This window comes from Terrapene carolina, unplaced genomic scaffold (assembly GCF_002925995.2).
Source record: "Terrapene carolina triunguis isolate 2854851 unplaced genomic scaffold, T_m_triunguis-2.0 Scaffold231, whole genome shotgun sequence".
Lineage (NCBI taxonomy): Eukaryota > Metazoa > Chordata > Testudines > Emydidae > Terrapene > Terrapene triunguis.
Window position 1 is genome coordinate 11,193,618 of NW_020664582.1, and position 26,621 is coordinate 11,220,238.

General features: G+C 44.4%; 1 protein-coding gene across 1 annotated transcript in view; it reads left to right on the forward strand.

The window, feature by feature from the left end:
- Positions 1-6,334: 6,334 nt before the first annotated feature.
- Positions 6,335-26,621, forward strand: part of NOS2 (nitric oxide synthase 2) — a 22,778-nt gene continuing 2,491 nt past the window's right edge. The window contains exons 1-23 of the mRNA XM_024195458.2: positions 6,335-6,441; positions 7,691-7,772; positions 8,473-8,595; positions 8,675-8,823; positions 12,152-12,314; positions 12,762-12,853; positions 13,198-13,339; positions 13,956-14,095; positions 15,508-15,682; positions 16,628-16,729; positions 17,439-17,633; positions 18,178-18,260; positions 18,608-18,752; positions 19,707-19,811; positions 19,959-20,008; positions 20,124-20,298; positions 21,158-21,290; positions 21,801-21,879; positions 22,641-22,819; positions 23,668-23,831; positions 24,718-24,928; positions 25,606-25,693; positions 26,168-26,289. Coding sequence (XP_024051226.2) covers positions 6,335-6,441; positions 7,691-7,772; positions 8,473-8,595; positions 8,675-8,823; positions 12,152-12,314; positions 12,762-12,853; positions 13,198-13,339; positions 13,956-14,095; positions 15,508-15,682; positions 16,628-16,729; positions 17,439-17,633; positions 18,178-18,260; positions 18,608-18,752; positions 19,707-19,811; positions 19,959-20,008; positions 20,124-20,298; positions 21,158-21,290; positions 21,801-21,879; positions 22,641-22,819; positions 23,668-23,831; positions 24,718-24,928; positions 25,606-25,693; positions 26,168-26,289 — 3,004 coding nt within the window. The remainder of the gene's footprint in view (positions 6,442-7,690; positions 7,773-8,472; positions 8,596-8,674; positions 8,824-12,151; positions 12,315-12,761; positions 12,854-13,197; positions 13,340-13,955; positions 14,096-15,507; positions 15,683-16,627; positions 16,730-17,438; positions 17,634-18,177; positions 18,261-18,607; positions 18,753-19,706; positions 19,812-19,958; positions 20,009-20,123; positions 20,299-21,157; positions 21,291-21,800; positions 21,880-22,640; positions 22,820-23,667; positions 23,832-24,717; positions 24,929-25,605; positions 25,694-26,167; positions 26,290-26,621) is intronic.

Consider the following 26,621-nt stretch of genomic DNA (forward strand, 5'->3'; position numbering starts at 1 on the left):
GTTTTGCCATTGGTGTTACTGAGTGCAGCAGCAGGTCGTATCTGATAAACGTGGGCTGAATTCAGAACTATGAATAAAGCACCAAACCGGGGTGAGTATTTCACGCAGCCTTTTAAACAATGCTGAAGGTTTGAGTTTACCATCAGGCTAGGGAGCAGGTGTTTCCCCTCTTCCATTGCACCCAAGCTGAACTCTCACTTCCAATCCCCACACAGCCTATACGTGTAGCCAATTCTCCCTTTTTTCCACTTCTTTCCCCCCTGCCACCCGTTGTCTGTCTGCCAATGTGCTTCTTGCAGCATCAGACTTGCTGGAATGCAGCCAGTCTACCAGCACTTCTGTACAAGCCAACACTGCTACCCTAGGGACAAGATATTTCAGCACTGCTCGGGCATGGGAGAATAAAAAGGGTGGATAAGGAAAGCCGCTTGTTGCTCAGAGAGCGCTGGATCGTATTGGAGTTGGGTTCTATTTTATAGCCCTTAAAGTTTCCCCATGTATTGCAGGATGGGGAGGGTCATATTATACAGAAAATCAATGTTATTCCACCCTGGAATTCACCCTGCAGGGAAAGAAACCTGCTGGAAGGCAGATGGAATTTTAAGGCAGAAGGATATAGCTAAATCCAGTACCCGGTGAGCCTGTTCCTTGCATTCAAAGCTCTCCCTGACTTGAGTGCTTAAGAAATGCAGCCTCTGACCCAGGATATACGTGTAGACTTGGCAGAATTTGATTTTTATGTAATTTTGATGGACAATGTTGATGTTTATGCTTTTTTTATTTGTATCAATTTAAATTCGTGGGAAATTATGGGGGAGGGGGGATTAAAACATTATTTAATGCCAGCAGATGGTGAGATTCAAACAGTTAAAGCTTTAACCATTAAAACGCAAACTGTCAACATCACATGTCAAAGTATACAAAGTAAATAACCTTATGTCAAACGGAGTTTTCAAGCAGCATTTTTGTTTCTCTGTAAATTTCCATGATTGTCATTGGAAATATTGTGTCATCGGTGTGTGTGTACACAGTGAAATTGACCAATGAAAAACTTATCCTTCCAAGCCCATTTATGTGGTGTTGCTTTCCAACCCAAGTAACTACTCCAAACCCTCTGAATCTAGGGTGAAATCTTGCTGTTATGGGTAGGAGCCAAGGTAGAATGGTGCAGGCTACACAGCTCAGGGCAAAAAGAGCCCTGGATGGCATCCATACCATGTTGTCTGGCACATGTGCTAAGTAGGATTGCAACATGCTGCAGGTAATAGCATGTATGGCTTCTTGTGTCTGACCCCAGATAAGCAGACCTTCAGGGGGGACAGCCCACAGTCCAGCATGGTAACCGGTTCCCCAACCTAGTGACGAGATCAGAATCCTGGCTCGCCCTCTTCCCTCTCTAGAGCAGTCCTGCAGAACAGGGCAGAGTTTAGTCACCAGTCTGTGATGCTGAGGAAAAGCATTATCGGAAGACCTACCAGGCAAACCTGTTGGAGCAGGCATTGTGCATTAGAGGAACACTGGGGGGAAATTCAGTAAGGGGGTGAAAAGTAAAAAAAAAAGCCAGGGGGCCAAGTCTACCCTGGGCAGCTCATGCAGCCCCACTAGGGAAAGAGGCTGTGAGGGAGAATCTGCCCCATATGAACTTAGAATGGCCTTTTTCTTGTCTCACAAAACTGGCTTATCTGTTGGCACTAAATGACACCTATTTTGCTGAACCTTTCATTGGGAAGCCTAGTGGATAGAGCACTAGACGGGAACTCTGAAGACCCGGCTCAGCCATGGGCCTTCTGGGTGATCTTGGGAAAGTCATTTCATCCTCCTGTGCCTCAGTTTCCCCACTTGTAAAATGGGGATCCTTCACTTCGAAAGAGCTAGCCGTGGAATCTCCCCATTCCCAGAGCAATATGGGCATTGAGTGGGCAGCCGTTCTGCAAACATCCAGGCATTAATGTCCACAAACAACAAAAGAAAAGGAGCACGAAAATGGTTCATCAACCAGATGTGTGATCGGTCTAAACATACATACATTTTTTGGAGTTGCATGAGGTTTAGGTCTGGTTACATTTGAGGGGAAATCTGACTACATAAATAATCCTACTTCACGCACCCAGTTTTCATTTTTAGGTCTCATACTGCTTTACGTAGTCAAAGCCGCATTAGCCCCATTTTACAGATGGGAAAAATGAGGCACAGACAGGGACTGTGACTCACCCAAGATGACCCAAATGAGACAGGGACAGATGCAAAATTGAAACCCATGTCGTGACAGCCAGCCCAGTGCGCCACCCTCTGCTCCACAGATAAACACTCATAAATCTCTCTTGTAGAATCAGATGAATGATTTTGGCAGCTATATTACTCAGAAGATTTAAGGCATGGCTTGTCTATAACTTGAAAAAAATCTAAAACATTAACTCCTTTAAAAATCACGTTATTCAGTCATACCTCATTTTTATGAAACAGTAACTCCAGCCAAAATCCCTGAGTCTTTACAGGCATAGCAGTGTTCCCGATTCTGGCTGCCGGAGCCCGCCAAAAACCTTTTTACTGCATGCCACTGGGTTTGCTCTGTTATTCCTACTGGCTTTACAGTTCAGGTAGAAACTTTTTGTGTGTGTGCTTGTTTTGATTACAGGTCTGAAATTCACCGGTTGTACAATAAAACCCCATACGGTCTCTTAATCGTCCCTCTGCCTTTCACAAATATTGCTGTGTGCCGGCAATATGAAGTCGGTGAGATACAAAGAGTTTCTCTATTGTGTTTCTCACGCCTTGGGCACGAGCATAGGGGTAACGCTCAAAAAACAATGGAGGCAGCAGGAACTGAAGCATCTGGAAGGAATAATTTTAAAAAGCCTATTGACTTCAATAGGAACTCAGACCCTGATTCAGCAGGGCTCTTAAGCACAGAGTCTTAGGGACTAACTACATGCTTAAGTGCTTTGCTGAATCAGGGCCTATGCCCGGGGCCGCCGAGACTGGGTTCGGGGCCCCCAGCAAGGGCGGACCGGCTAAACAGGGCCGACGAGAGGGGTGGGGGAAGCCAGGCCCCCTTCCGGACCGCCGGGCCCCAGTAAGGCGACGAGAGGGGGAGGAAGCCGAGCCCCCTTCCGAACCGCCGGGCCCCGGTAAGGCGACGAGAGGGGGAGGAAGCCGGGCCCCCTTCCGGACCGCCAGGCCCCGGTAATTTGTACCGGCTTTCCCCCTCCCCTCCCTTGTCAGCCCTGCCTATGCCAATAGGGTTCTATAAAAATTAAAACCTTCCTCTAGAAATTATTCCTAAAAGCTATGGAGAAGGATTTCCTTTCCTCAGAATTTTTAAATTATCCTAGAACATTTCATAGAGAATTCTGTGTCCCTGGTTTAAAGATTCAATAGACGGATGATCAGTCTCTATCAGAGTCCCTAGAGCAGGGGTGGCCAGCCTGTGGCTCCGGAGCCACATGCGGCTCTTCAGAAGTTAATATGCAGCTCCTTGTATAAGCACCGACTCCGGGGCTGGAGCTACAGGTGCCAACTTCCCAATGTGCCGGGGGGTGCTCACTGCTCAACCCCTGGCTCTGCCACAGGCCCTTCCCCCACTCCACCTCTTCCCGCCCCCTCCCCATAGCCTGTAGTGCCCTTGCTCCTCGAGCCTCCTGCATGCCACGAAACAGCTGATCGGGAGGTGCAGGGAGGGAGCGGGAGGTGCTGATCAGCAGGGCTGCCAGTGGGGGGGAGGCACTGGGAGCAGGGTGAGGGAGTTGATGGTTGGCTGCTGACGTATTACTGTGGCTCTTTGGCAATGTACATTGAGAAGGAGCCAGAATTTACCAGGCTCCGGGTGGCCACCCCTGCCCCAGAGCTTTTCCTGTAAAAGGGCTGGCTAGAGCCACAGGAAATTATATCACATTAAAGCGATTACCAAAGCAGACAGCCAACCAGCCAGTGGAGGAGGGGATACTCATATGTTTTAGAATTGATGAAATATCAGGAACTGTGGATGCATGGTTAGTTAACACTCTGTGACAGCATGCATTAGCCACTCCCTTTTGATCTGAAAAATAGCCCAGGTTCAGGGATTTCCCTTTGCAATGTTATCCATGTATTATCATCCTTCTGCTTTGCATACTGAACCCCAGCAGAGTATAAAATGAGTTTGCCTTGCAACAGGGACACAGTACCTCGACGGTTAAAGGAAAGAAACTTTGGCAGAGAACACTATCTCCCAGCACACTTGGAGAAACCTCTCTTAGAAGCAAGGTAAGGCAACTTTATGTTTAACTGAGCAGCTGGCCAAGCAGTTATATCTGCTTGCACGTGGAATAGTTTTATTGCCGTTTGTATGTTTTTTCCCCCCTTACTAAACCAGCACAGTTTTTTTAATTGGTTCCCTGTAATGCTGCCTTGAAACCTTTATCCTCCTTGCTACAAGTAAGAGCAGTGCCACAAATATTCTTTGAATTAACCCTGTTGAAAAGGATCTAAGGAAACAAGGGACTTATTTTGATCATCAATGAATGGAAAAGAGAAATTAAGAAAGAGCACACTTAGACAGGCTGCGCTGAGATAGTGTGACAAGATTTCCTACAACTTTTCAGTATAAGCGGCTGCTCACAGGTCTCCTAGGCAAAATCCCAGGATAGCTCTGCTGTTCTAAGACCGATCCACAACAACTATACCATCAGAAGATTTAAAAAAAAAAAAAAAATTCTGATTAGCCTAAAAGCCCAGATGCTTTTAGTGAATGACAGGGTGAGTTTAGTTTTGTATCGCATTGTAATGTGCTAGTGTTGTTTGCAGTTTGGTAACTCTGCAGATATTTTTGTTACACACCCGTCTCTTCCTCTTCTTTTTACCTTTATTAAGGGCCAGAATCTAACACCCCTAGATTGAGTAGTACCTCACAGCACAAGTAGTTGCATTCTTTTCAGGGGGGTTACTCACTGTGAATAGGGGTATCAAAATCTGGCTCTGAATTCTTACACTGAACTACTTAGATTGTGAGCTTTTGGGGGTCAGGACTGTCTTTGTTTTTTGATGTGTACAGCACCTAACACAGAGGCCAAAACTGGGGCTTGTAAGTGTAAAAAAAAAAAAAAAAAAAAAAAAAAAAAAGTAAACAATTTATAACAGAAAAAAGAAAGTTTTTTTTTTTCCTTTCTTTCCTTATCTTTTGACCTTCTTGGCTACAGCTCAGTCTTTGATTTGTCTTATACAGAAAACTTAAACAATGTAATAGCTTCACTTTTACCCATCAAGTTGCTGTCTTCCCAAGGAGGAAAACTTCACTTTAGGGTCAAAGATAAGCAGAAAAGCCCAAATCCAAAAGGACAGCAAGACAAAATCGGGATCAGCCTGTGACAATTAATGGAGCATCATCCTAAACTCTGACTAGTTTGCTACATGGGTTATAGATATGCTATAATATTATTTACAAAAATCTAGTACCCAGGCAAGATTCCTCGGTTCCACATTTAGAACAGAACCTGGAATCCATAAACTTCACATTCCATTTGGCTCTGGCAGTCTCTAAGGTGCTGCAAGTTGTTTTTTGGTTTCATTCCCTGGGGAAGAATAACTTTCAGCTGGGAATCTTTGTTGTGTGAACGACGCAGGCCAGGTTTTGCCTCTTGTTTTCCTGCAAAACATAGAGGTTCAAATAAAGAAAAATATTTTTGTGATACCCAAACCTTTGAGAAACAAAACTTTAGAGGTTTTTTTTTTTTAATTTGGTATTTCTGCTAAACTTGGAACACTCATGTGTTTTCCAGACCCTAATTATGCTCTGAATTTCATTTGATCTGAGCATTTTGGATCCTCATTGCAAACATTTGTTTTATCTGTGGTGTCCTAGGAATAGGCAGCCGGTGTAGAATAAAACAGGTCTACAGCTTCTGATTGGCATGGAGAACCCCTAATTTATTTGGTGTGTATTTACGACAGGATTTGGACCCTGATTTAGCAAAGCACTGAACTAGGGAGTCCAAGGGTGTTTGCTGAGTCAGGACCTTAGTCGGCAGTTTAGCTTTCAATCATAGGATATTAAATTACAGCAGGTCCATAAACCTGTGGCATTCCCTCATCTTATCAAAGAGGGAGGTTGTATAACTGTATAACCAGTGCTTAATATGTGCCCTGACGCCTCTAGGCTTGGCAGTTCATAGCCCCGGCACCTCTGGCCTTGGTGCATCAATTCTGAATGTAAAAAAGTTACTCGAGCCCCAGCACCTCTTTCATTACAAATTAAGCACCGTGTTTAACCTCCTTTTATTTCCTTCCTTAGGAGAATCCCCTCATTACCTAAACCAGGATTTCAGGGCTAGGAAACAGCAGGCTAATTAAAAGACCAAAAATGATGTGCCCTTGGCAGTTCCTATTCAGGCCCCAAACAGGTCGGAACACATCCCCCAAAGAGGATATAAACAATAATGTGGAAAAAGCAGTCCTGAAGGTTCACAGGTAAGATTTATCTCCTCTCAATTTCACCCTTCCTGCTTTCCTACACTCTCCCTCCTTTAAGAAGGAAAGATCATAGATGTTTCAGAGGTACAAGTAAAGAATTGCCAAAGCAATCATTTTAAAGGAGAAAGTTTGAGGGATAACTTTTCCTACAGGCCACTTGGCTGCAATTGACACAGGTGAGGTAAATTTTAGTTTTCCCTTATGAGACCTGCTCACATCACTGTGACATAAAACATCCTGCCTTAAACTTTCTTTTTTTTTTTTTTAATTGTCTCTGCTTTCTATAATGTATATAATGGTGCAAGCTATGGATGGCGAGATCCACTCGTGTGTGTGTTGTGGACTTCAGCAAAGTTATTTATTAACCTTGTAATTGTACTAATTAGCTCCATAAAGTATTTTGGGATACACCTTGCATGAAAGACGGTGTATAAAATAGGGTTGCACGTTTCTCAAATGTCCCTCATTTCAAAGGATTTCACTCATTTTGGTGCCTACATTCCACCAAAATTTGGTGCCTATGTTCCACCAAAATTTGGTGCCTTCCCCCCTCCCGGCCTCCCCATTTTTCACTATTATCAGGGAAAGTTATTTACACCAGAAATAAAGAATCCTGAACCTGACTCCCACTGGAGTCACCGCTCACCAGTCAGAGCAAAGGACACACAATCTGGCCCTAAGATGGACATTAGCTAAAGGCCATCGCTGCCAGTCAAAAGCAGACTCTTTTGCTCCAGGATTGTCAGGCTAGCTCTCATCTTCTCAAATCTTGCATCCAAATTAAAAAAGGAAGAACAGAGTTCAAAAGTCAGGCCTTTTGCATGGACTTCCTTTGTTTCCTGCATAAGAAAGCAAGCCGTTTGCTTAACGCGCCGTGAGGTTGGACCTATTTGAAAGGTTCATGCAGCTATTCCCTGAAGAAAACAAATCTTCTCAACATTTTCCTTCTCTTTGTCGGTTTCCTATGACTAGTTCATAGTTGTAGCTTCTTGATGCATTTCCTTTGTTTAGTTTATAGCAGTGGTTCTCAGCCTTTTATATTCTAGGGCACGGCAATATGGAAACGGTGGCCACAACCCCGCTACCTGTTTCCAGTTCCCTTGAGTCGGGAACACATGGCTTATTGAGTTGGTATTGTTTTCAGACGCGGTGTTAGGCATCTCCCTACTCACCCCACAAGTAAACGGTAATGGGTTAAAAACTGAGCCTCTTGTACTAAATCAGATTCTGCTTATTCATTTCAAAGCTTCATGAAAGAAGAAGCCACCAAGCTAAATGATCCGAGCAACAAACAGGATGAGATGCCGCGCATCATAACTGCAGGAGAGGTCAGTGAGAGGAGACAATCTATTTCTAACTTCGGAACTGGATGCTAAGGGGTCACAGTGACAGCTGAGTGAAATTTTTCAGCTGAATTTTTTTGTGTCCCCCCTACCCCTGAGGGGGGTGGGGGGAACAGATTCAGTGACACCAAAACGTTTTGCGAATTCATGTCAGTGTCACCAAATTGTTCATTTTGTGCAACCCAAAACTTTAATGTGCCTAAGGGAGTTAGAGGCCCAACTCCTATTCCAGTGGGATTTGAGTGCCTAACTCCCTTAGTCTCCTTTGAAAATCCCAGTGTTTATTTACAAGCGTGTCTTATTTCTAAGACCATCCAGTTCATTGTTTCCCTTGGACCACCACAATTAACACACACTGAGAAATCCCAGTGAAATCTCTGGGACTACTTGCAGAGTAAGGTATTGCTCAAACAGGGAGCGTGTGAAAAATCTGACTCCTTGTTCATTTAGGACCAGATATGTGAGTAATTTCACACTCACATGCATAAGTGCTCACTTGGGTGAATAAAGTTACCACAATCTGTCCCTTAAATCCTAATGAACTGCTTAGCAATCAGAATGGGCCAAAGTCTTCCCTGATGAAACTCCGTTGATTGGCACTTACACCAGGGATAAATTTAGTCCAATGTTTTAATGTTACATGATGAATTCAGATTATTTGTATTTTCATTTTCTCTTTGCTCAGAAACCTCCGCAGAATGGCATCCAACCCATGAGCCAAATATCTGGGTGTCCGAGACATTTAAAAATTAAAAACTGGGAAAATGGAACCAGCTTTCACGACACGTTGCACCAGACGGCAAAGGGGGTAAGACCATGAAACTTTAATGGACAACTTTCCCTGGCGGGGTGCCATTGTCATTTTTAACATTTCCCTGTCTTTGCAGGTTCTCAACTGCAAGGCCAAGGCCTGCCAGGGGGCCCTCATGAACCCCAAAGGCTTGGTGAAAGGCCCCCGAGACAGTCCAGTCCCACCGGAAGAGATTTTACCCCAGGCGATAGAATTCATCAATCAATACTACAATTCATTTAAAGAGTAAGGCCATTTTAACTTCATTCTTGAATTAATTGCTCTATCTATGGGATGTGAATGCCTCTTAGTATTCTTTCATCCTGAGCTGCAAACTCCCCTACCACACACCGTCCGGTCAAACAAAAGGAACAAGAATTATGGGCTGTTAGTGAGTTAGTTGTACTAATAATATGCTGAAATGGTAGGTGCTATTTTTACCTGTAGGTCCCCACCCTCCTCAGTGAATATAGGAACGGACTTTATTGAGTGCTTTGTTGTGCAATCTGGTTTTGACTGTCTCAACCCTCCTGAGGCAGATGCAGCTTAGATAAGACTCTTTTTAAAAACAGTGTTACCATCCACGAATAAACAAGTCTCTCCAGGTCTGGTTTCAACCAGGGAAAGGTAACACAGCGCTAGAGTGGAGTAACGCCCATTGAGACCAGCCTTATAATGCGGATACGGCTTTTACTTTGGCGTTGTTTTCAATGCACTCTCTCCGTGTTCTGGCACCCTTTGCTCAAGGGCGGTACATGTTATGTCAACATTTCCCAGGGTTTAGGGCTTCTTATAAAGTTGCTGGCCTTCTAGGTAACTCGCTGCCATCCAGCATGGCAGAGTCCTCTCGTTCTCTCCCCATCAGCATGCTCAGGTGAATTTCCTAGCATCATAGAAGACGCTGTATTCTATAGTTCTCCGGACGGAGAAGGGGGGGTGAGTTTACTGCTTTGGGTGAACACATGGGAAACGCTGGAACATTTGAGTCTATCTCAAGTTCCACTATTTCAAGGCCTTAGGGATTAGTAAATACAAATTTGATCCTACAAGATGCACTAGGTCTCCTAGTTAGCTACTTCCGTGATTCAGATACTCTTCAATTTAACACACTATTTATTTTAAATTGGCCCACATTAACTTTTCTGAAAGGAGACTCTGAGGGTACGTCTACACTACGAGATTAATTCGAATTTAGATAATTCGAATTTGGGAAACAGATTGTATAAATTCGATTGTGCGCGGCCACACTAAGCACATTAATTCGGTTTTTAACCACATTAATTCGGTGGTGTGCGGCCACACTACCCCTAATTCAAATTAACAAAATCGATTTTGGTGCTACTCTGCTCGTCGGGGTGGAGTACAGAAATCGATTTTAAGTGCCCTTTAATTCGAAGTAACTGGCTCCGTTGTGTGGACGGGTTAAGGATTAATTCGGATTAACGCAGCTAAATCTGAATTAAAGTCGTAGTGTAGACCAGGCCTGATTTGCAGATCATTGTATAGCTGCTTCCTTTCCTCTTTTTACTCTGCCCAGACAGCAATTTTATGACTTCTAAAGTTCTGCTTTCATGGTGATGTTCTGATAATAAGAAACTGCTCTTTGTAGTAATCAGGGGATTATGAAATCCCATAACACCAAACAACTTGCAATTGCTTCATCTCATGGTTAGAAACAAGCACTTTCAGGAATTCCTGGCATCTTAGTTAATTTCTAAATCACTTTCTTCTTAGTCACACTCTCCTGGTCGGGTCATTGACTCAGTTTGAGTCTGGTCTTGTGTTTGATCCAGATGCAGCAAACACTTAGGCACATGCTTACTTTAACTCCGATGAGTAATCACATTGAAATCAAGGGAATAACTCATGGGAGTAAAGCTCAATACCTGCATACATGTTTCCAGAATCACAATCTTTGTCAACTAATAATGCAGTAAAATGTACATTTGTTACTGATGACAAATTCCCACACCAGCAGCACAAACACATGAGAGTATGGGCCAAATTTACCCCTGGTGTCATTTACATCAAGGGGAGTTGAACCCGCTGCCAGATGCTGAACTCGATCCTATGGTCCTGATTCCTTTCTCATCACACCAGTGTAAGGAACACCACTGAAGTCACACTGACATGTGACAGGGTGATCCAGTCCTAGGAGGCTGAAGGCCACATTTTCAGAAGAGCTCAGTGTCCAGATTTTCAAAGCAGCTCAATGCTCCTGGTAAAATCTGGCTTCATTTCTGAGACCTGAGCCCTTCTGAAAACCACAGTCTCAGGTACAAACAGCTTTCACGGTCAGAAACATTCAATTTGCAAAATCTCCCTGTAGCCACTCAGAGGTGACCTCACTACTTGGCTATTTGATCACACAGATTTACACTGTCTCACGCGCTGCCCTTGATCTTTCATCCTGGTGAAACTCGACATGTGCTCTCAGACGGAGCAGGCTATTTTCATCCTATTTATCAGCCGGCAAACCAGTTTGTCTGTGCCACGATAAATATTTCCCCAATATTGTGTCTTCATTTTCCGTGTTATCAACATAAAGAATTTGAGAGGTTAGCATCTCTGGCCAAGAGAACTACCCAGCACCTCCTCCCTGGTGTGGCGTTTTCTACACATTTTGCTCAAAAGAAATATTTCTGTATTAAAATAATAGAACTCAGAGAACAGGTACCATTAGGCCACCTCCACCCTCCTTCTGCCAAAGCAGGATTTTTCCCACCCATGGATTTCCAGTGCTTTCATCATACAAACCTGGAAAGTCCACATCTTCCTAAACAAGTTAACGTGGGAAGCTAGGCAGAAAAAGGCAGCCTACGTTAATGTATGAAGCATCATGGAGATGGGAGCTGCACCAAGGTTAAAACATTACAGCTTAGCCTTTCCAGCACTGTTTGCTCCTGAATAAGTTAATTAATCTGCCATTCACACTCAACAAGGACAGCTCAGAGATTTGGAGGCCAGAAGGAACAAGGATGATCTGACTGCAGTTGTTATAGCAGTGGCCCTGTCTCCCCCACACTCATGCCCTGCGCTTAGATAATCCATTTCTTTCCATTGCTTAAAAATACCAAGTAGTCGATCGTAACAATAGAGAAATATGGCACTTTGGGGAGAGGCGTGAGATGCAGCAGAAGGGAGATGGGACGCAGGGTGGCAGTTTCCTCTAGGACGCAGAGGGCTGTGAGAGGTGGCAAATATTTTCACCGTTGATGGCGTATTTTGGGTAGATCTATTTCATTTCCAGGTGTTGAACTACGAGGCCAGCCCATCTATGGATATTCTCTTGCAACATCCATATGTGCCAAATGACGACTTGCACAGGCGCCTAAGTGAATCCTATGAAGCACTCTCTCTCTATTCTGTGGCAAAAGCTAACCCCATCGGTCTAAATCCTCTGCTTAACGGAGGAGTTCCTTATAATCAGAGTGCTTAAATTCTGCCCTCAGTGACATCCATCCACCCTCTTGACCCACAACACAATATTTCGGCAATCACCTTGGTGAACAAAATTAGTTCTGCCTAAAGCACAGCTCATTGCGTCTCTTGATGATTGTTTCCTATTCTACAGGCCACAACCAGAAGAACACCAGCAGCGAATGCAATCAGTAACCGAAGAGATAGAAACAACAGGAACCTACCAGCTGACGAGACAGGAACTCATTTTTGCCACCAAACTGGCCTGGAGAAATGCTCCGAGATGCATCGGGAGAATACAATGGTCCAACCTGCAGGTGACTTCCTGATTATGGAAATCTAGGGGCAAGCAGATCAGCAGCTTCTGTAAATCGGCATAGCGACATTGGCTTCAACAGGCCTACGCCAAGTTACACCAGCTGAGGATACGGCCTGTATTTCAGACAATCCAAACTGCTTCCTCATTCCAGAGCCAAATCAAATAATTTTATATGGTTCAAAACACCTTAAAAATCTGCTGAGCAACAGGAGGAAATGCATCTCCTGATATTACAGCAAAGCACAAATATGTTTATTGGGCCCATATAGCAAAGATTAAGATTAACCCTTGTTAGATGAGCTCAAAGTGAAATCCTGTATCCAGATACTAGTCTAAGCCATTGCACCTTAACCTTAAATTATGATAATGAACTTCATTAGAAAAATAATTCTAAATCATCATTCCTAAATCAATTTTTTCATGTATTTCTTCTGGGAATATATAGGTGTTTGATGCACGTAACTGTACTACAGCCAAGGAAATGTTTGAACACATCTGTCGTCATCTTGAATACGCCACAAACAATGGAAACATCAGGTATGTGCTCTTTTATTCCAACTTTGGTATTCCAAACACCAATCTTTGGATCCAGATCTGGGTTTACATTCAAAACCCCCCCCCCCCTGCCCCTACAAAACTTCTGGAGTGTCTAGAAGTTTTGGTCCCCCGTCTCCATCCTTAATTCCCCCCTTTATCCTGTATCATCATTTCTTGAAGGTTTGTAAGTTGCACAGTCCCTGGAAAAGGAGGGGTTTTTAGGTTTTCGTTGGGGTTTTAATTTGTTTACAAAATGTAAATTAGCTAGTAGCGGGAACAATTTAAAAAATAATCCAAAAGCATAGGACTTGCTGTCTTTTAATGGGAGTTAATCTCTCTGGTAGATCGGCCATCACGGTCTTCCCTCAGAGGACTGATGGGAAACATGATTTCCGTTTGTGGAACAGCCAACTCATCCGATATGCTGGGTACCAAATGCCAGATGGCTCCATCTTGGGAGACCCAGCTACTGTGGAGTTTACACAGGTAAGCGTTCAAACAGAACTCAAACAACCATCCCTCTTATCTAGCTCATCTATTGGATTTTAGATATTCGTCGATCTAATCGATGTAGGTACCTTGTTATGTGGCCCTCTATATTCTATTGGTCAAAAATATTCCACAGATCTGATCAAACTCCCATTAAGGTCAATGGAAGACTTTCATTGTGCTTCGTGGACACCTTTTGTTCTGTACCTTTCTGGAGCAGGAGAGAGGAATGAGGATGGGCAAAAGGAATGGGTGGAGTCTTGGCTCCAATGCACCAACCAGCACATCTTACCTAGCATGGGGAGAACGGGGGGCGAAATTTATTACTATTATAGTCCTGCAGCAAATTACTCCCTCCGTCCCAGAGCAAGGGAGGGTTGTCTCTGAGGCACGCTATCGCCTAGGCCTACCTCTGGGATGAGGCAATTTATGTACTACCCCTCGATCAGGGCATACAATGGAGCCCTACGCGAAAAAAGCATGGCTTTATTGGAACAGGGGAATGTAGCCTTTAACATTAGACAGCATGTAAAGAGTTAACATGCTTTTGTCTTCAAACCCATGGGGGAAAAAAAAAAAAACCCAAAACAAAACCCACTTTCTTCATTTACAGTTGTGCATCGAGCTTGGGTGGAAGCCCAAATATGGCCGCTTTGATGTCGTTCCACTGGTTCTCCAAGCAAACGGCCAAGACCCGGAAATATTTGAACTGCCGCCAGAACTTGTCCTTGAAGTGTCAATGGAACATCCAAAGTAAGCATGCTGGATTTAGATAATCGTTTCTGTGCCATACCTTGACTACTAGACTATTGTTCGGCCCAGTTTATTAGCTTGTGACCTGTGGCGGGTTCCTTTATTAATTCTTTGTTCAGGTGAAATTATGTTAAATTAACCCAAGAGATAAAAATGTATGTTATAGCAGCTAAATTACATTGAAATGAATGTAGGATAATAGCATTTTTGCAGGAAGTATTTGGGAGTTCTCATCTCTGTTTCAGTCATAGTCAGTCAAAAGTACATTGCTTTTAAATAGTGTACAGAGGAGAGTGCTATCGTAATACACTTGTAGGGTGTGGGTCTTCTTGCACTCAACAAGCCTCTGATTCACCCAGGCATTTAAGTAAGACCAACATTGTTCAGCAAAGCATTTGCATCCTGATTCAGGAAAGCACTGCTAGTCGGGACAGCCTTTAAGTATGTGCTTATGTTGGGGGAGGGATAGCTCAGTGGTTTGAGCATTGGCCTGCTAAACCCAGGGTTGTGAGTTCAATCCTTGAAGGGGCCACTTAGGGATCTGGGGCAAAAATCAGTAATTGGTCCTGCTAGTGAAGGCAGGGGGCTGGACTCGATGACCTTTCAGGGTCCCTTCCAGTTCTACGAGATAGGTATATCTCCATATATTAAAGTCATGTCCAACTCAAGTGAATGGGACTTATGCACATGAAAGTTCAGGATGGGCCTGAATTGGGGCCTTAATATTAAACATGCAAGGAGTCCTACTGAAAAACACATGCTTGAGCTGGAGAGACAAGTGCTTTGCTGAATCATTTAGGACAGCAGTCTACCTACGAGAGCTACCAGCTAATAGACTTATTCCTTAAAATCTAGTGGTACAGGTCTGTGCTTTGGGATTGAAAGTTGAAACCCTGCTGATGACTCATGAGAGGGGCCATTATATAGAGCCAGATCCTCAGTTGTTATAAATCAATGTTACTCTGCTGCCTTCAGTGGAGTTATGCTGATTTGCACCAGCTGAAGATCTGGTTATTGTAGGTTTCATTTCCTGGTCTACCCTCTTGCTCTCTCTGTATAATTCCTGTACTGTGTTACCTACTATAGCATTTGCCAAATAGTTTACAGAGATTAGAGATGAGCAACTAATTTATTCATTTTCTCTCTATTATTGTTCTTGTCTTGTTTATTTTGCGAAGAGACTGCAAAGAGCTCAAAAATTCTTTGATGTTATGCACCAGTTTCTTCAGCAAGGAATTCTTGATTTTCACATGGCTAGTGAAAAGTTTGTGGTGAACATTTGCAAGCCTGTGTTGCATTGCTGAGTTACAGACAGGACTGTTCCTGTCTATTCCCTGATTGGCATTGGTTGTGCTCAGAAGGAGAGACAGCGAAGATTCTTAACTAACGGTTCAAAATGTTTCTTTAAAAAGGTATGAATGGTTTAAGGAGCTTGATTTGAAGTGGTACGCGCTGCCTGCTGTCGCCAACATGCTGCTTGAAGTGGGGGGCCTGGAATTTACAGCTTGCCCTTTTAACGGCTGGTACATGGGGACAGAGATAGGCGTGCGAGACTTCTGTGACGTACAGCGCTACAATATCCTGAAGGTAATCTTCGAGAGGGTTTTTAATGCACCTGTGTAGAAGAGGCAAGGAAGAGCACCAGATTTTACACTGAGCCCCGGGCAGGTTGGGCCTGGCCTCTACCAAGCGCTTTCTTAACGGTCTCACTGTTGCTAGTTCAGCTCCACTGGGGGCAGCAATGGTGGGAGAACTAGCGTAGAGCCGAAAGAAATGCAAATTGATTAGGAAAGAGTCGTTCATGGCAAAAAGCAAATTTAAAAACTCTTTCTGCTTTACTACACTCGTGTTATTAGTATCCCATGTGAAGGGGCGGATGTTTTTTAATATTGTAAGCTTTTTGGGAGGGGGGGGGTCATCTTTGTACAGCACCTAGCACCGGGGCCATCATTACCCATACACAAAGTACACAGCTGCGTAGGGTACCAGGAAATCCTGCGCAGCTGCGTGCTGCTCCAGCCCCTGCTCCACCTCTTCCCCATAGCCTCTGCCCCAGCCCCGCTTCTTCCTGCCTCCGCTCTGCCCCAGCCCCACCCTTACTCTACCTCTCCCAAAGCCTCCCGCCCCTGCTCTGCCCCGCCTCTTCCCGCACCTGCCCCAGCCCCCACTCCGCTGAGGACTGCAGCAGGGCTGGGCCTGCGCTCACTGGCAGCGGGAAGTGGAGCGACCCAGCCCCAGCCGTGAGTGCTGGGGTGGTTCCCTCCTGCCCCCCAAGCCAGCCCCCCCCACGTAGGGGGACTGCATAGGGCCCCAGAATAGCCCTGCCTAGCACAATGGGTTCCTGGTCCATGCCTGGAGCTTCCAGATGCAACAATACAATAATAATAGGGGACAGCTCCCCTTTAATCCCATATAACCCAGTGGGAAACCCCCTCCCCTATCTCTGAACATCCCTCCCACACACAAATTTTGACTCAGATCTTTGTCCTGAGTATTAAATTTGTTTTTTCCTCTTTTTTTTTCCACATGTAGGAAGTAGGGAGAAGGATGGGTCTGGAAACCAACAAACTTTCCTCATTATGGAAAGATCGAGCAGTGATCGAGATTAATGTTGCTGTGCTTCATAGTTTCCAAGTAAGTCAGTGACAGATACACAAAGAGACATCAAACACCCTGGGCCTGAGTCTCCTCTCCCTTGCAACAGTTTTACAGCAACCAGCCTCCAGTGGAATTGCTCCTATTTTACACTAGGCCCTTTATTTTCATCCCATGAATGCAGCGTATAAGGGGTAGCCATTCTTCCCTTGGCTGCCAGTTAAAAATGGGATGGGGTAGGACGTTGTGGAAAAAGTTCAATCATCCCATTCTAACTTCCTAGTGAGGTGCTAAAAGGCACCCTTTGATTAACAGCTTTGTTTCCAACGCCACTTGTTTAAGCCAAAACAAGTCAAAAGGTGGTCAAATGAATCAGAGGCATTGGTTAACTTGCTCGCCCGATGCTGGGGCAATAAACCACAGGGGGGAAAACACTGATCTTCAGGACTATAAAGCGAGCTGCAGCAGAGCAAGTCAAGGAGCCGTCTAGTGCAGTGCCAGTCTCTAATGATTGTTAGCAATGGATGCTTCTGAGTAAGGCATAAGGTCCCCTTAATACATATTCCACCAGGGAAAAGCCTTCTATATATAACCAGTGCAGGGAGAAAAGCAGAAGGTACCATAAAGCCCACTTGGGAAGCACTGTGATGGACATGACAAACCCCTTAGATAGTTATTGCACCTATTTGTGAAGATCTGTGACACGGGGCACAATCAGCTTATGGACTTCTCTATACAACTCTTTTAGAAACAGAACGTCACCATCATGGATCACCACTCCGCGGCGGAGTCTTTCATGAAATATATGCAGAACGAGTACCGCCTTCGAGGAGGGTGCCCAGCCGACTGGGTCTGGCTCGTGCCTCCGATATCAGGCAGCATCACCCCAGTGTTTCACCAGGAGATGCTCAACTACGTCCTCACACCTTTCTACTATTACCAGGTAAGGGCCACCAAATGATCTTAGCAGACAACTTAAAAAACACAAAAGGGCCGTTCTATCCAGGGGTCCTACGGCACTTCACACAATGGGGTCCTTGTCGGTTACTGGGGCTCCTACACACGACGATAATGCAAATAACTAAATAAGTAATATGCTGCCGGACCTAAAAACACTGTCATTCACATTAACTGCCAGTCATCGTGCCTGTGAAGTAAAATTAACTGATGGCTACAGACCGTCATTGTAGGGTTTCTAATATTTTGCGGGGGGGTGGGGAGGGAAGAGAACGGCCAGTAGTTCCTGTTAAAAATATATCATTAGGAGTATACTCCCAAACTGTCATGAAAATGCACTTGGACACAACAGAGAGGCTGCTCCTGCATTTCTGAAGTAGATGGGAGCAGGCTTGGGCTTGCAGAATGGATCATAGATGTAGATTCCCAAAATAATCTGACCTTTTCAAGGAATGACTCGATCTGTGTAAAACAAATTGTGTATGTATTCTTTTTAAGATCTCAGACCTGTATCTTATGTCTCTTTCCAGGTGGATGCTTGGAAAACACATGTCTGGCACGATGAGAAACGCAGGCCAAAGAAAAGGGAGATCAAGTTTAGAGTTTTGGCGAAGTAAGTTGCCCTGATAACAAGCCTAAATATTATATGTGTGGGATTGAACCATGAAGATCCATTCCATCCCATCCAAAAGTTAGGGTGGAGGCACTCCAGTTCCAGGTTTTTCTCATTACAGCAACCAGGGCCAATTGAATCATTTGGATCTGGACCCAGATGACCCACAATTTGATGCTGTTCATATCTGAAATGTTTGTTTAGGCCAATCTCAACTATATTCCCCTGGAGAATCCCCCAAGTGAATGCCCCAGGCCATCCTCCAAGTCAGCCTTTCCCCATATTTTTGTAAATCAGGTCAGAACGTTTTGGTGAATAAATGACAAGCTGCATCTGACTTTTCCCAGGGCTGCGTTCTTTGCATCTACGTTGATGCGGAAAACGATGGCAGCCAGGTCCAAGGCAACAGTGATCTATGCCACGGAGACTGGGAAATCTGAAACGCTGGCCAACAACCTGTGTGCCTTGTTCAACTGCGCCTTCAACACCAAGGTAAGAGTCTATCCCGCTCCCTGAAACCTCCCTTGCACATCTATGCAGTGTGGAGAGACATCTTTACCCACTAGAGAACAAGAGTTAGAAAACTCAGCACTACCAGCATCTACAAGATGTCGCAAACATTCCCTGGAGATTTTACATGCCCAAGGAATGCGAGCTCTGGCCAGAATGTGTATTTTCGGTGTACCTTGCAACTCATTCTTGGTTAGTCACAGACTATTGTTTCAATAGGAAACACTATTTTCCATCCTCTGACACCCATTTAATGGCATCAGTCAGTGAAATATCCTGATCCTACGACTGCAGCACGAATTCCTATCTAACACACGAAGTCATACAATTTGGATAAATGACAAATTCTCACAGTAGAGTATGACATTTATTGCAGCCGTTCCTACCTGCGTCAGAGAGCTCTATGCTAACTTAGAAAGCTTCACACTTCACCTTCAACCAGGTCATTGCCGCTGTAGGGGGAAAAAATAGCAGTAATTGCAGACGGATCTGAGGACCACAGTGAGGATTTATTGCTATATGTACAGCTCAGAGGCCACAGCTGAGAGGGGGGCCCCATATTGGTAGATGCTATACACGTACAAACACAGAGTCCCTTCCCTGAGAACTCAGGCCCAGATCTCAAAAAGGTACCTAGGTACCTAACGGCCATTGATTTCAATGGGAGGGAGGTGCCTAAATACAGCCGAGGATCTAGGCCTCACAGTCTAAATAGAAAAAGACAGACATGGGGTGGGAAGGGAAACTGAGGCAAAGTGGCTTGAGCAAAGTCACACAGTGGCAGGGCAACCAACAGAACTCATGCCCGCTGCCCTGTGGGCGAGCTCACACCACCGCCCAGGTTGGGTCAGCAGTGACCTGAAAATACCGTAGCTCTCTAAAGCCGGTCCTCATTTATGCCCCATAACAATCTCTTATGAACTTGGTCTCTTCCAGGTCCTCTGCATGGATGAATACAAGCTCAGTGACCTGGAAAAAGAAACCCTCCTTCTAGTCGTGACCAGCACTTTTGGAAATGGTGACTCTCCAGGCAACGGAAAGGTAACATTTAACTGAGAAATCGGTGTTAGAGCCTGATCCGAAGCCCATTAAACCCAATGGGGAAATCTTTGAATCTGGCCTGCCCCGAGAGATAATGTAAAATAAAAGTATTTGTGCAACATGAAACATTTTATTTATTTTATACAGAAATTGAAGAATGCCCTGTTCACTCTGAAAAAGATGAGCAAAAAATTCAGGTAATATATCCTCTAATTTGCATCTGATCATATCGATTGCCTTTAATGGATCATGCTGTTCAATGAGGAGCACTAACTCGATCCTCCCAAGACTCATTGATGTCTCTTTGTGCAGATATGCTGTATTTGGCCTGGGGTCAACTATGTATCCAGAGTTTTGTGCCTTCGCTCATGCCGTTGACCAAAAACTTGCACAGTTAGGCGCCTCTCCGCTCACCCAAACAGGTGAAGGGGACGAACTCAATGGGCAGGAAGAAGCCTTTCGCACATGGGCAGTGAATGCATTCAAGGTAACAGCTGTCCCGAGACCTACTGCATCTATTTTTTTCCTGGCTCTTCACTAGCTAAATTGTCCCTGTAAAGAAACTTGTGGGGAAAAAGCTACAACACACAATTACTACTAATGATGGGACCCAACTGCCCATTTCAGATCTGGATTTCAATGCCACACCATGTTGGGGATGTCGCTTTGGATCCAGCGTTTTGGTTCCGTTCATTATAATGACAGGAACTATCTGCAAGAATGAAAATCTGCATCTAGGTTTGGATTTTGAGCTCCCCAAAGTTCAGGAGTGATTTGGGACACTGTCTTATTTCAAAGAGCCCAGTTCTGCCACCTTGCATATAGTTCCATTTCAATGGGACTGTTTGTGTGGTAGGATACGCAAGGGGGCAGAAATCAGCCCTAACAGTTTTTCTAACCAGATCCTAGCTCAGTTAGACTGGTGCGGATTGGCAGTAATCCCATTGAAGTCAGTGAAGAAATCTATTCACGTTAGGAATAAGTGAAATCAAAATCTGATCCATGTACTCTACTGGATATAATTACCATGACTATTATTAATTTGTATTGTTTGAGATAGATGCTGCACAATATTATCAGTTTTCAGAGTAGCAGCCGTGTTAGTCTGTATCCGCAAAAAGAACAGGAGTACTTGTGGCACTTTAGAGACTAACAAATTTATTAGAGCATAAGCTTTCATGGGCTACAGCCCACTTCTTCGGATGCAGTGGGCTGTAGCCCACGAAAGCTTATGCTCAAATAAATTTGTTAGTCTCTAAGGTGCCACAAATATCAGTGAACCCTAAAAAAATGGCAAGTTTTAACATGAATAATCTTCAGATTAATCTTTTTTTTTTTTTTTTAAGACTGCCTGTGAGACTTTTGACATCCGTGGAAAAAATAGTATTCAGTTACCCAAGGTTTACACCTCAAATGAAACCTGGAATCCCAAGAATTACAGGATAGCACATGACTCCCAGCCTTTGGACTTGAGTAAAGGTACCTTCTCTTTCTCTCTCTCACGCTGCCTATTCTGCATCTCAAATGCCCAGGCTTTAAGGAGGATTTAGGAATGAGATCAGCTCTGATAATGCGGGATGATCGCTTTGATGTTCTACCAAGTTGGTAGAAGCAGCAAGGCCCTGATTGAGATGGGATAATTCATTTTAAGTTCTATAAGACATCACAAAAAACACCACAACTGGCAGCCATGTTGTCAGCCTCGGAAGAAAGGCCAAGGATTGAATGATCTGTTTTCTGTCATAGAAGGAGCACAAACAGTGGTGCAGCGTGTTCTCTAAATACGTTTGTTTATATAGGGTCTCATACTTGCTCATCACCATAGCATTTATCTTCATCATAGGGCAATTAACTACTCATAAAGCTGGAGGTGCCCTGGGTCAAAAGCAGCTCAGGACTTTTCCACAATTACATGACGACATCTAAAATAAATTGAATCAATAAAACTTGGATTAACCGTGGCCTCTTCCCCCCCCCCCCTCCCCACAGCACTTGGAAACATACACGCAAAAGATGTGATTCCCATGAAGCTCAAGTTCAGGCAGAATCTGCAAAGTTTAAAATCCAGGTATGGCACCTAGATCTTTTAGGTATTTTAAATATTTGCTTTTGCTAGAAGTTTAAAATAAATCCTGAGATCCAAGCATTGCTGACCTTGTAAGCGTTTGAGAAGGAGGTTTGAATTTCAGACCATTACTAAACAGGCAAACAACACAAAGCATTTTGACACTAAACGTGGAATCTGACAGAAACCTTCTCCCTGATTAATTCACCAAATCCAATGTGAATTGCTAGTTAATTCAGAAAAGTGTGTCCCCTTGGAGAAAAAGGAATGGAAAAAAACATAACTCAAATAACTAGTTTGTAATCTTACTATAATGCAAACTGAGCCATAACAATGCACAAACAAGCTCAAAAGGATGAGTTGCAAGCATTTCCAACAACAATATCCGTGTTAGAAATAGAATCCTTAAAAGACTTCCCAGTATCCTCAAATAAGCCCCTTTCTTCCTCATTCTAAATACAGTCTTCGTACAGGAAGCCATCTGGCTTAGTGATGCAAACCATTCAGCCTTCACTGGCGCAACATGACCTTTCCAGTGGCTCATCTATTTGGGTTCATGCATGCTGATCAGAGATCTTGAAGACCTTACTCATTTTGATTAAGACACTTAGCTTAACCAGACTGTAGTTTGATGAAGTCTCCATAAATTAACACAAACTAACGCTTGCCGACTGCCACTTTGAAGGTGTATAATTCTGCACTGTCAAAGGGAAATCCTGTCAACATAACCGTGACTCATCTGATCTCGTCTTCTTATATTTCAGTCGTGTTACCATCCTACTTAAGCTTTCCTGTGAGACTAATCAGGAAGTGCACTATCTGCCTGGAGAACATGTTGGGATTTTCCCAGGCAACCAGCCAGAATTAGTCAGGGGCATCATTGAGCACGTTAAGGATGCACCACCAACTGATCAGACCATCAGACTGGAAACCTGCAATGATGGTAAGTTGGCGGTACCGCAGCTACAGGGCAATGGATGTTTTACAGATATTTTCCATAATCCACCGCAAGAGTTTTCTTTTAAAGCAAAAAACAAAAACACCTCACTGAAATGCATTAAATCAAAATATATATTCACTGAGTTCTTCTGTTGTCTTCCTAGTCGGTTCTTAGGCAAGAAGTGGTGGCTGCTAAGGGTTTTACTCTATAAACTCCTAATTTTTAGTTATTCTTCTGATGCTAGGTTCTGATTTCAGTTGCACTGAAGAAAATCCACAGTAACGTCACGAGGGCGAATGGAGTGATCCTGGATTGACACAGTAACTGAGATCAGAACCTGGCTAGTGACTGTAATTACGCTAATTGATACAGGGTGTTCATTGCTACATAACACATAATCAGTCTCCTAAAAGGGGTTTCCATGTCTCTCCCTGCTCTGGAGCAGAAGCTTGCTAAATGATAGACTTTTTTGCAGAGAGATGGTAGTTTAAGCAGTTCCCTTTGTTTAAAAGGAGTGTTCTATCATCATCTGTGATTCAGTGCATATACAGAAGGCCAGAGCCTCAGCTGGTGTAAATCAGCCTAGCTCCATTACAGCCTTTAACAAGCAAATTCCTCTAGGAACACCTCGCACTGCTATCCCATAGCTTTTGGTGTTGATCACCTACAATATTATCTTTCACTAGGTTTGTTTCCTGAGTAGTCACTCCTCTCAGCTGACGTCTGTGTTCTAGATGGGATACATGGTTAACTGCAGGCAGCCTCCTTTCAACTGCACGGAGATCTGCACAGCACTTCCAGCTGACAGACTCCTTGGAAAAAGTGTTCTCAAGCGTTCCTTACATTTCCAGGTGGCTACTGGACCAGTGACAAGAAAATTCCGCCCTGCACACTTTCCCAAGCCCTGACGTATTTCCTGGATATCACTACACCACCCTCCCAACATCTGCTAAAAAAACTCTCCCAGCTGGCAACAGAGGAAGGAGACAAACACAGACTGGAACTCTTATGTCATGTGAGTGTTAGGACTTGACTTAGGCATTGAGGGGTCAGTGCCCCTCCACTGCTGTGATGAAGGCTATAGAAATGCATGGAATAATGAAGAATAGCTGTTTTCCATTTGCTGTGTAAGCTGCATTATTCCAAGACCATCCTTGATAATAGGAAGGATGGTCTTGTGGCTAAAGCCCAGGAGTGGGAATCAGGAAATAGTGTATGAAAGACTTCCCACAGTAGGAGATTTCCTGAGTGATTCTGGGCAGGTCACGTAGCCTGTCTGTGCCTCTGCTGAAAGGGTATAATAATACTACTTCCTTGTCCCCCAAGGGGGGTGGTGAGAATTAATTCAATTAAGGATTTTGAAGTCATCAAGTGGAAGATGTTATCCAAGGGCACTGGCAGACAGTTTGGTAAAGCAAAGAGACGGGATTTCTGAATTTCCAACGTGGAAATAACCCGCTGAAAGTTCAAGGTCCAGATGAGTGTCTGCTGAGTTCAACAGCTGCTCAATAGCTTTTAGGATCAGAGCACATATGCCTATGTGGATGTCTGGCAAGATAGGGCTTAAAAAAAAAAAAAAAATAGGCTCCCTCTTCTACTTCCACATCCAGGCCCAGTCAGCCAGACTGGGAGACCAACCTCTGGGAGGCATTTCAGAGCTTCTAATTCCAGATGTTAAATTAAAAAATCCCAACGTTTTCAAACCACTCAGTCTAAGTCGCGTTCTAGAGCGAACTAAGGATTGAGGTAGCCTCCTTTTATCTGAAGGATACGTATAATTAGTTTAACTTACCGCAAGCCTGAAACTTATTCCACAAGTGACCTTTCTAATCTCCCTGCTCCTAACCCCAATGAGACTCAAAAGTTCCTTGTTCACATTTGTGGCTATGTTTGGCTTTCAGAGTTCAGAGGAGTACAACAAGTGGAAGTTTTTCAACAGCCCCACCATTTTGGAGGTACTGAAAGAGTTTCCTTCCACCCAAGTCTCCACGTCTTTTTTATTAACTCAGCTGCCTCTGCTGAAACCTCGGTACTATTCCATTAGCTCTTCACGGGACATGACGCCCAAAGAGATCCATTTGACAGTTGCGGTGGTCAACTACAGGACAAGGGGTAAGTGTTACTTGCATTTATTCTTTAGTTTGATGCAATTGAGGTGACAATGATTAAGTAAACTGGATCCACCATATGGTATAAAACATACCATTTTAGCTAAGAGTTTATTTTATGCTGCTGCCCTATCAGTTGATACATGCAGAATATAAATGGATAATGAAAATTTGAAGTCTAAATAGGGAACACTACTGTTGGACTGGTAATATCCTGCAGCTAATCTTTGTTTTTTAAGTTAGTAGACAGGGCCGGCTCCAGGCACCAGCCCACCAAGCTTGTGCTTGGGGCGGCACCTGGAGGGGGGCGGCGCGGCGCTTCGGCCGCCGGGGAGAGCAGGGCCACGGCCGGGCTCGCCGCCCTCCCCCCGGCGCTCTGGCCGCCCTCCCCCCCGGTGCCCTCCCCCCCGGCCGCCGGGGGGAGAGCGGAGCCCCCGCCGGGGCTCGCCGCCCTCCTCCCAGGGCTCCGGCCGCCCTCCCCCCGCCTCCCCTGCAGGAGGGAGGGCAGCCGGAGGCTTTTTTGCCTGGGGCGGCAAAAAAGCCAGAGCCGGCCCTGTTAGTAGACACCAATTTATTTATACACCAATTTTGTTTTGATATCAGTTCAACGTCTAAAAAAAGTAGTTGAAATTTTTATTTGGGGGGAATATTCATAGATGCATTTTCCATTCCTCCTGTTAGATGGCCAAGGTCCTTTGCACCACGGTGTGTGCAGCACATGGCTGAATATGATAGATCTTAAGGAGACGGTCCCATGCTTTGTGCGCAGGTGAGTGTACATGTCTTATAGCACGCCAATCGGAAAATATCAGTACTTAGTTCAGCTCCATTATATAACAATATCTCTAATAATAATAATATCCATACGTATTGCAAGGCAACATGGTCTAATGGATTGATTGGGGACTGGGAGCCAAACACTCCTGACTTCTAACCCAACACTTTGTGATTTGACCCTATGTGTGAGCTTCTGCAAAACGGGGGTAATAACACTTCCCTACGTCAGAGGGGAATGGGCAGGATTAGCGTTTTCACCATGCCTTGAAAATAGAGAGCCCGATTCTCCATCCTCTAACCACCAGATTTACCCTGGTGTAACTCTGTTGATTGCAGTGTAATAGAGTGGAAATTCAGGCCACTAGTGATAGATAGTTGGTAAGCATTATTCAGGGAGCTTGGTGGGAATGGATTTACTCCATATGATGTTTTTCCTAACCACAGTCTCACATTTTATTGACATTAGTGCTAGCGGATTCCAGCTTCCGAAGGACCCCGCCAAGCCCTGCATTCTGATCGGCCCGGGAACAGGAATCGCTCCATTCAGAAGCTTCTGGCAGCAGCGTCTCTCTGACTTAGAAAAGAAAGGTACAGCGGGAATTACCCCCATGAGGAGCCCTGTCCCCCCAGGGACGTCATTCATCCAGAAATGTCAATTGCATGATGCTGTTTTCACTAACTTGACATACAAGCAGCATGTAATTCATCCTCATAGCTCAGCAACATGGGGCGCTGAGGGTGGACGTGAAAGAGCATGATATGGGGGGGGGGGGAGTACAAATGCTGTAAAAATGTTTGCCTGGAAGTGCTAGCCCTGAGCAAGGAGCATTGCAGACATCCACCAACCCAGGAAGAGCTTTGAGAAGGATTTCACACACACACACACACACACACACACACACACACACACACACACACAC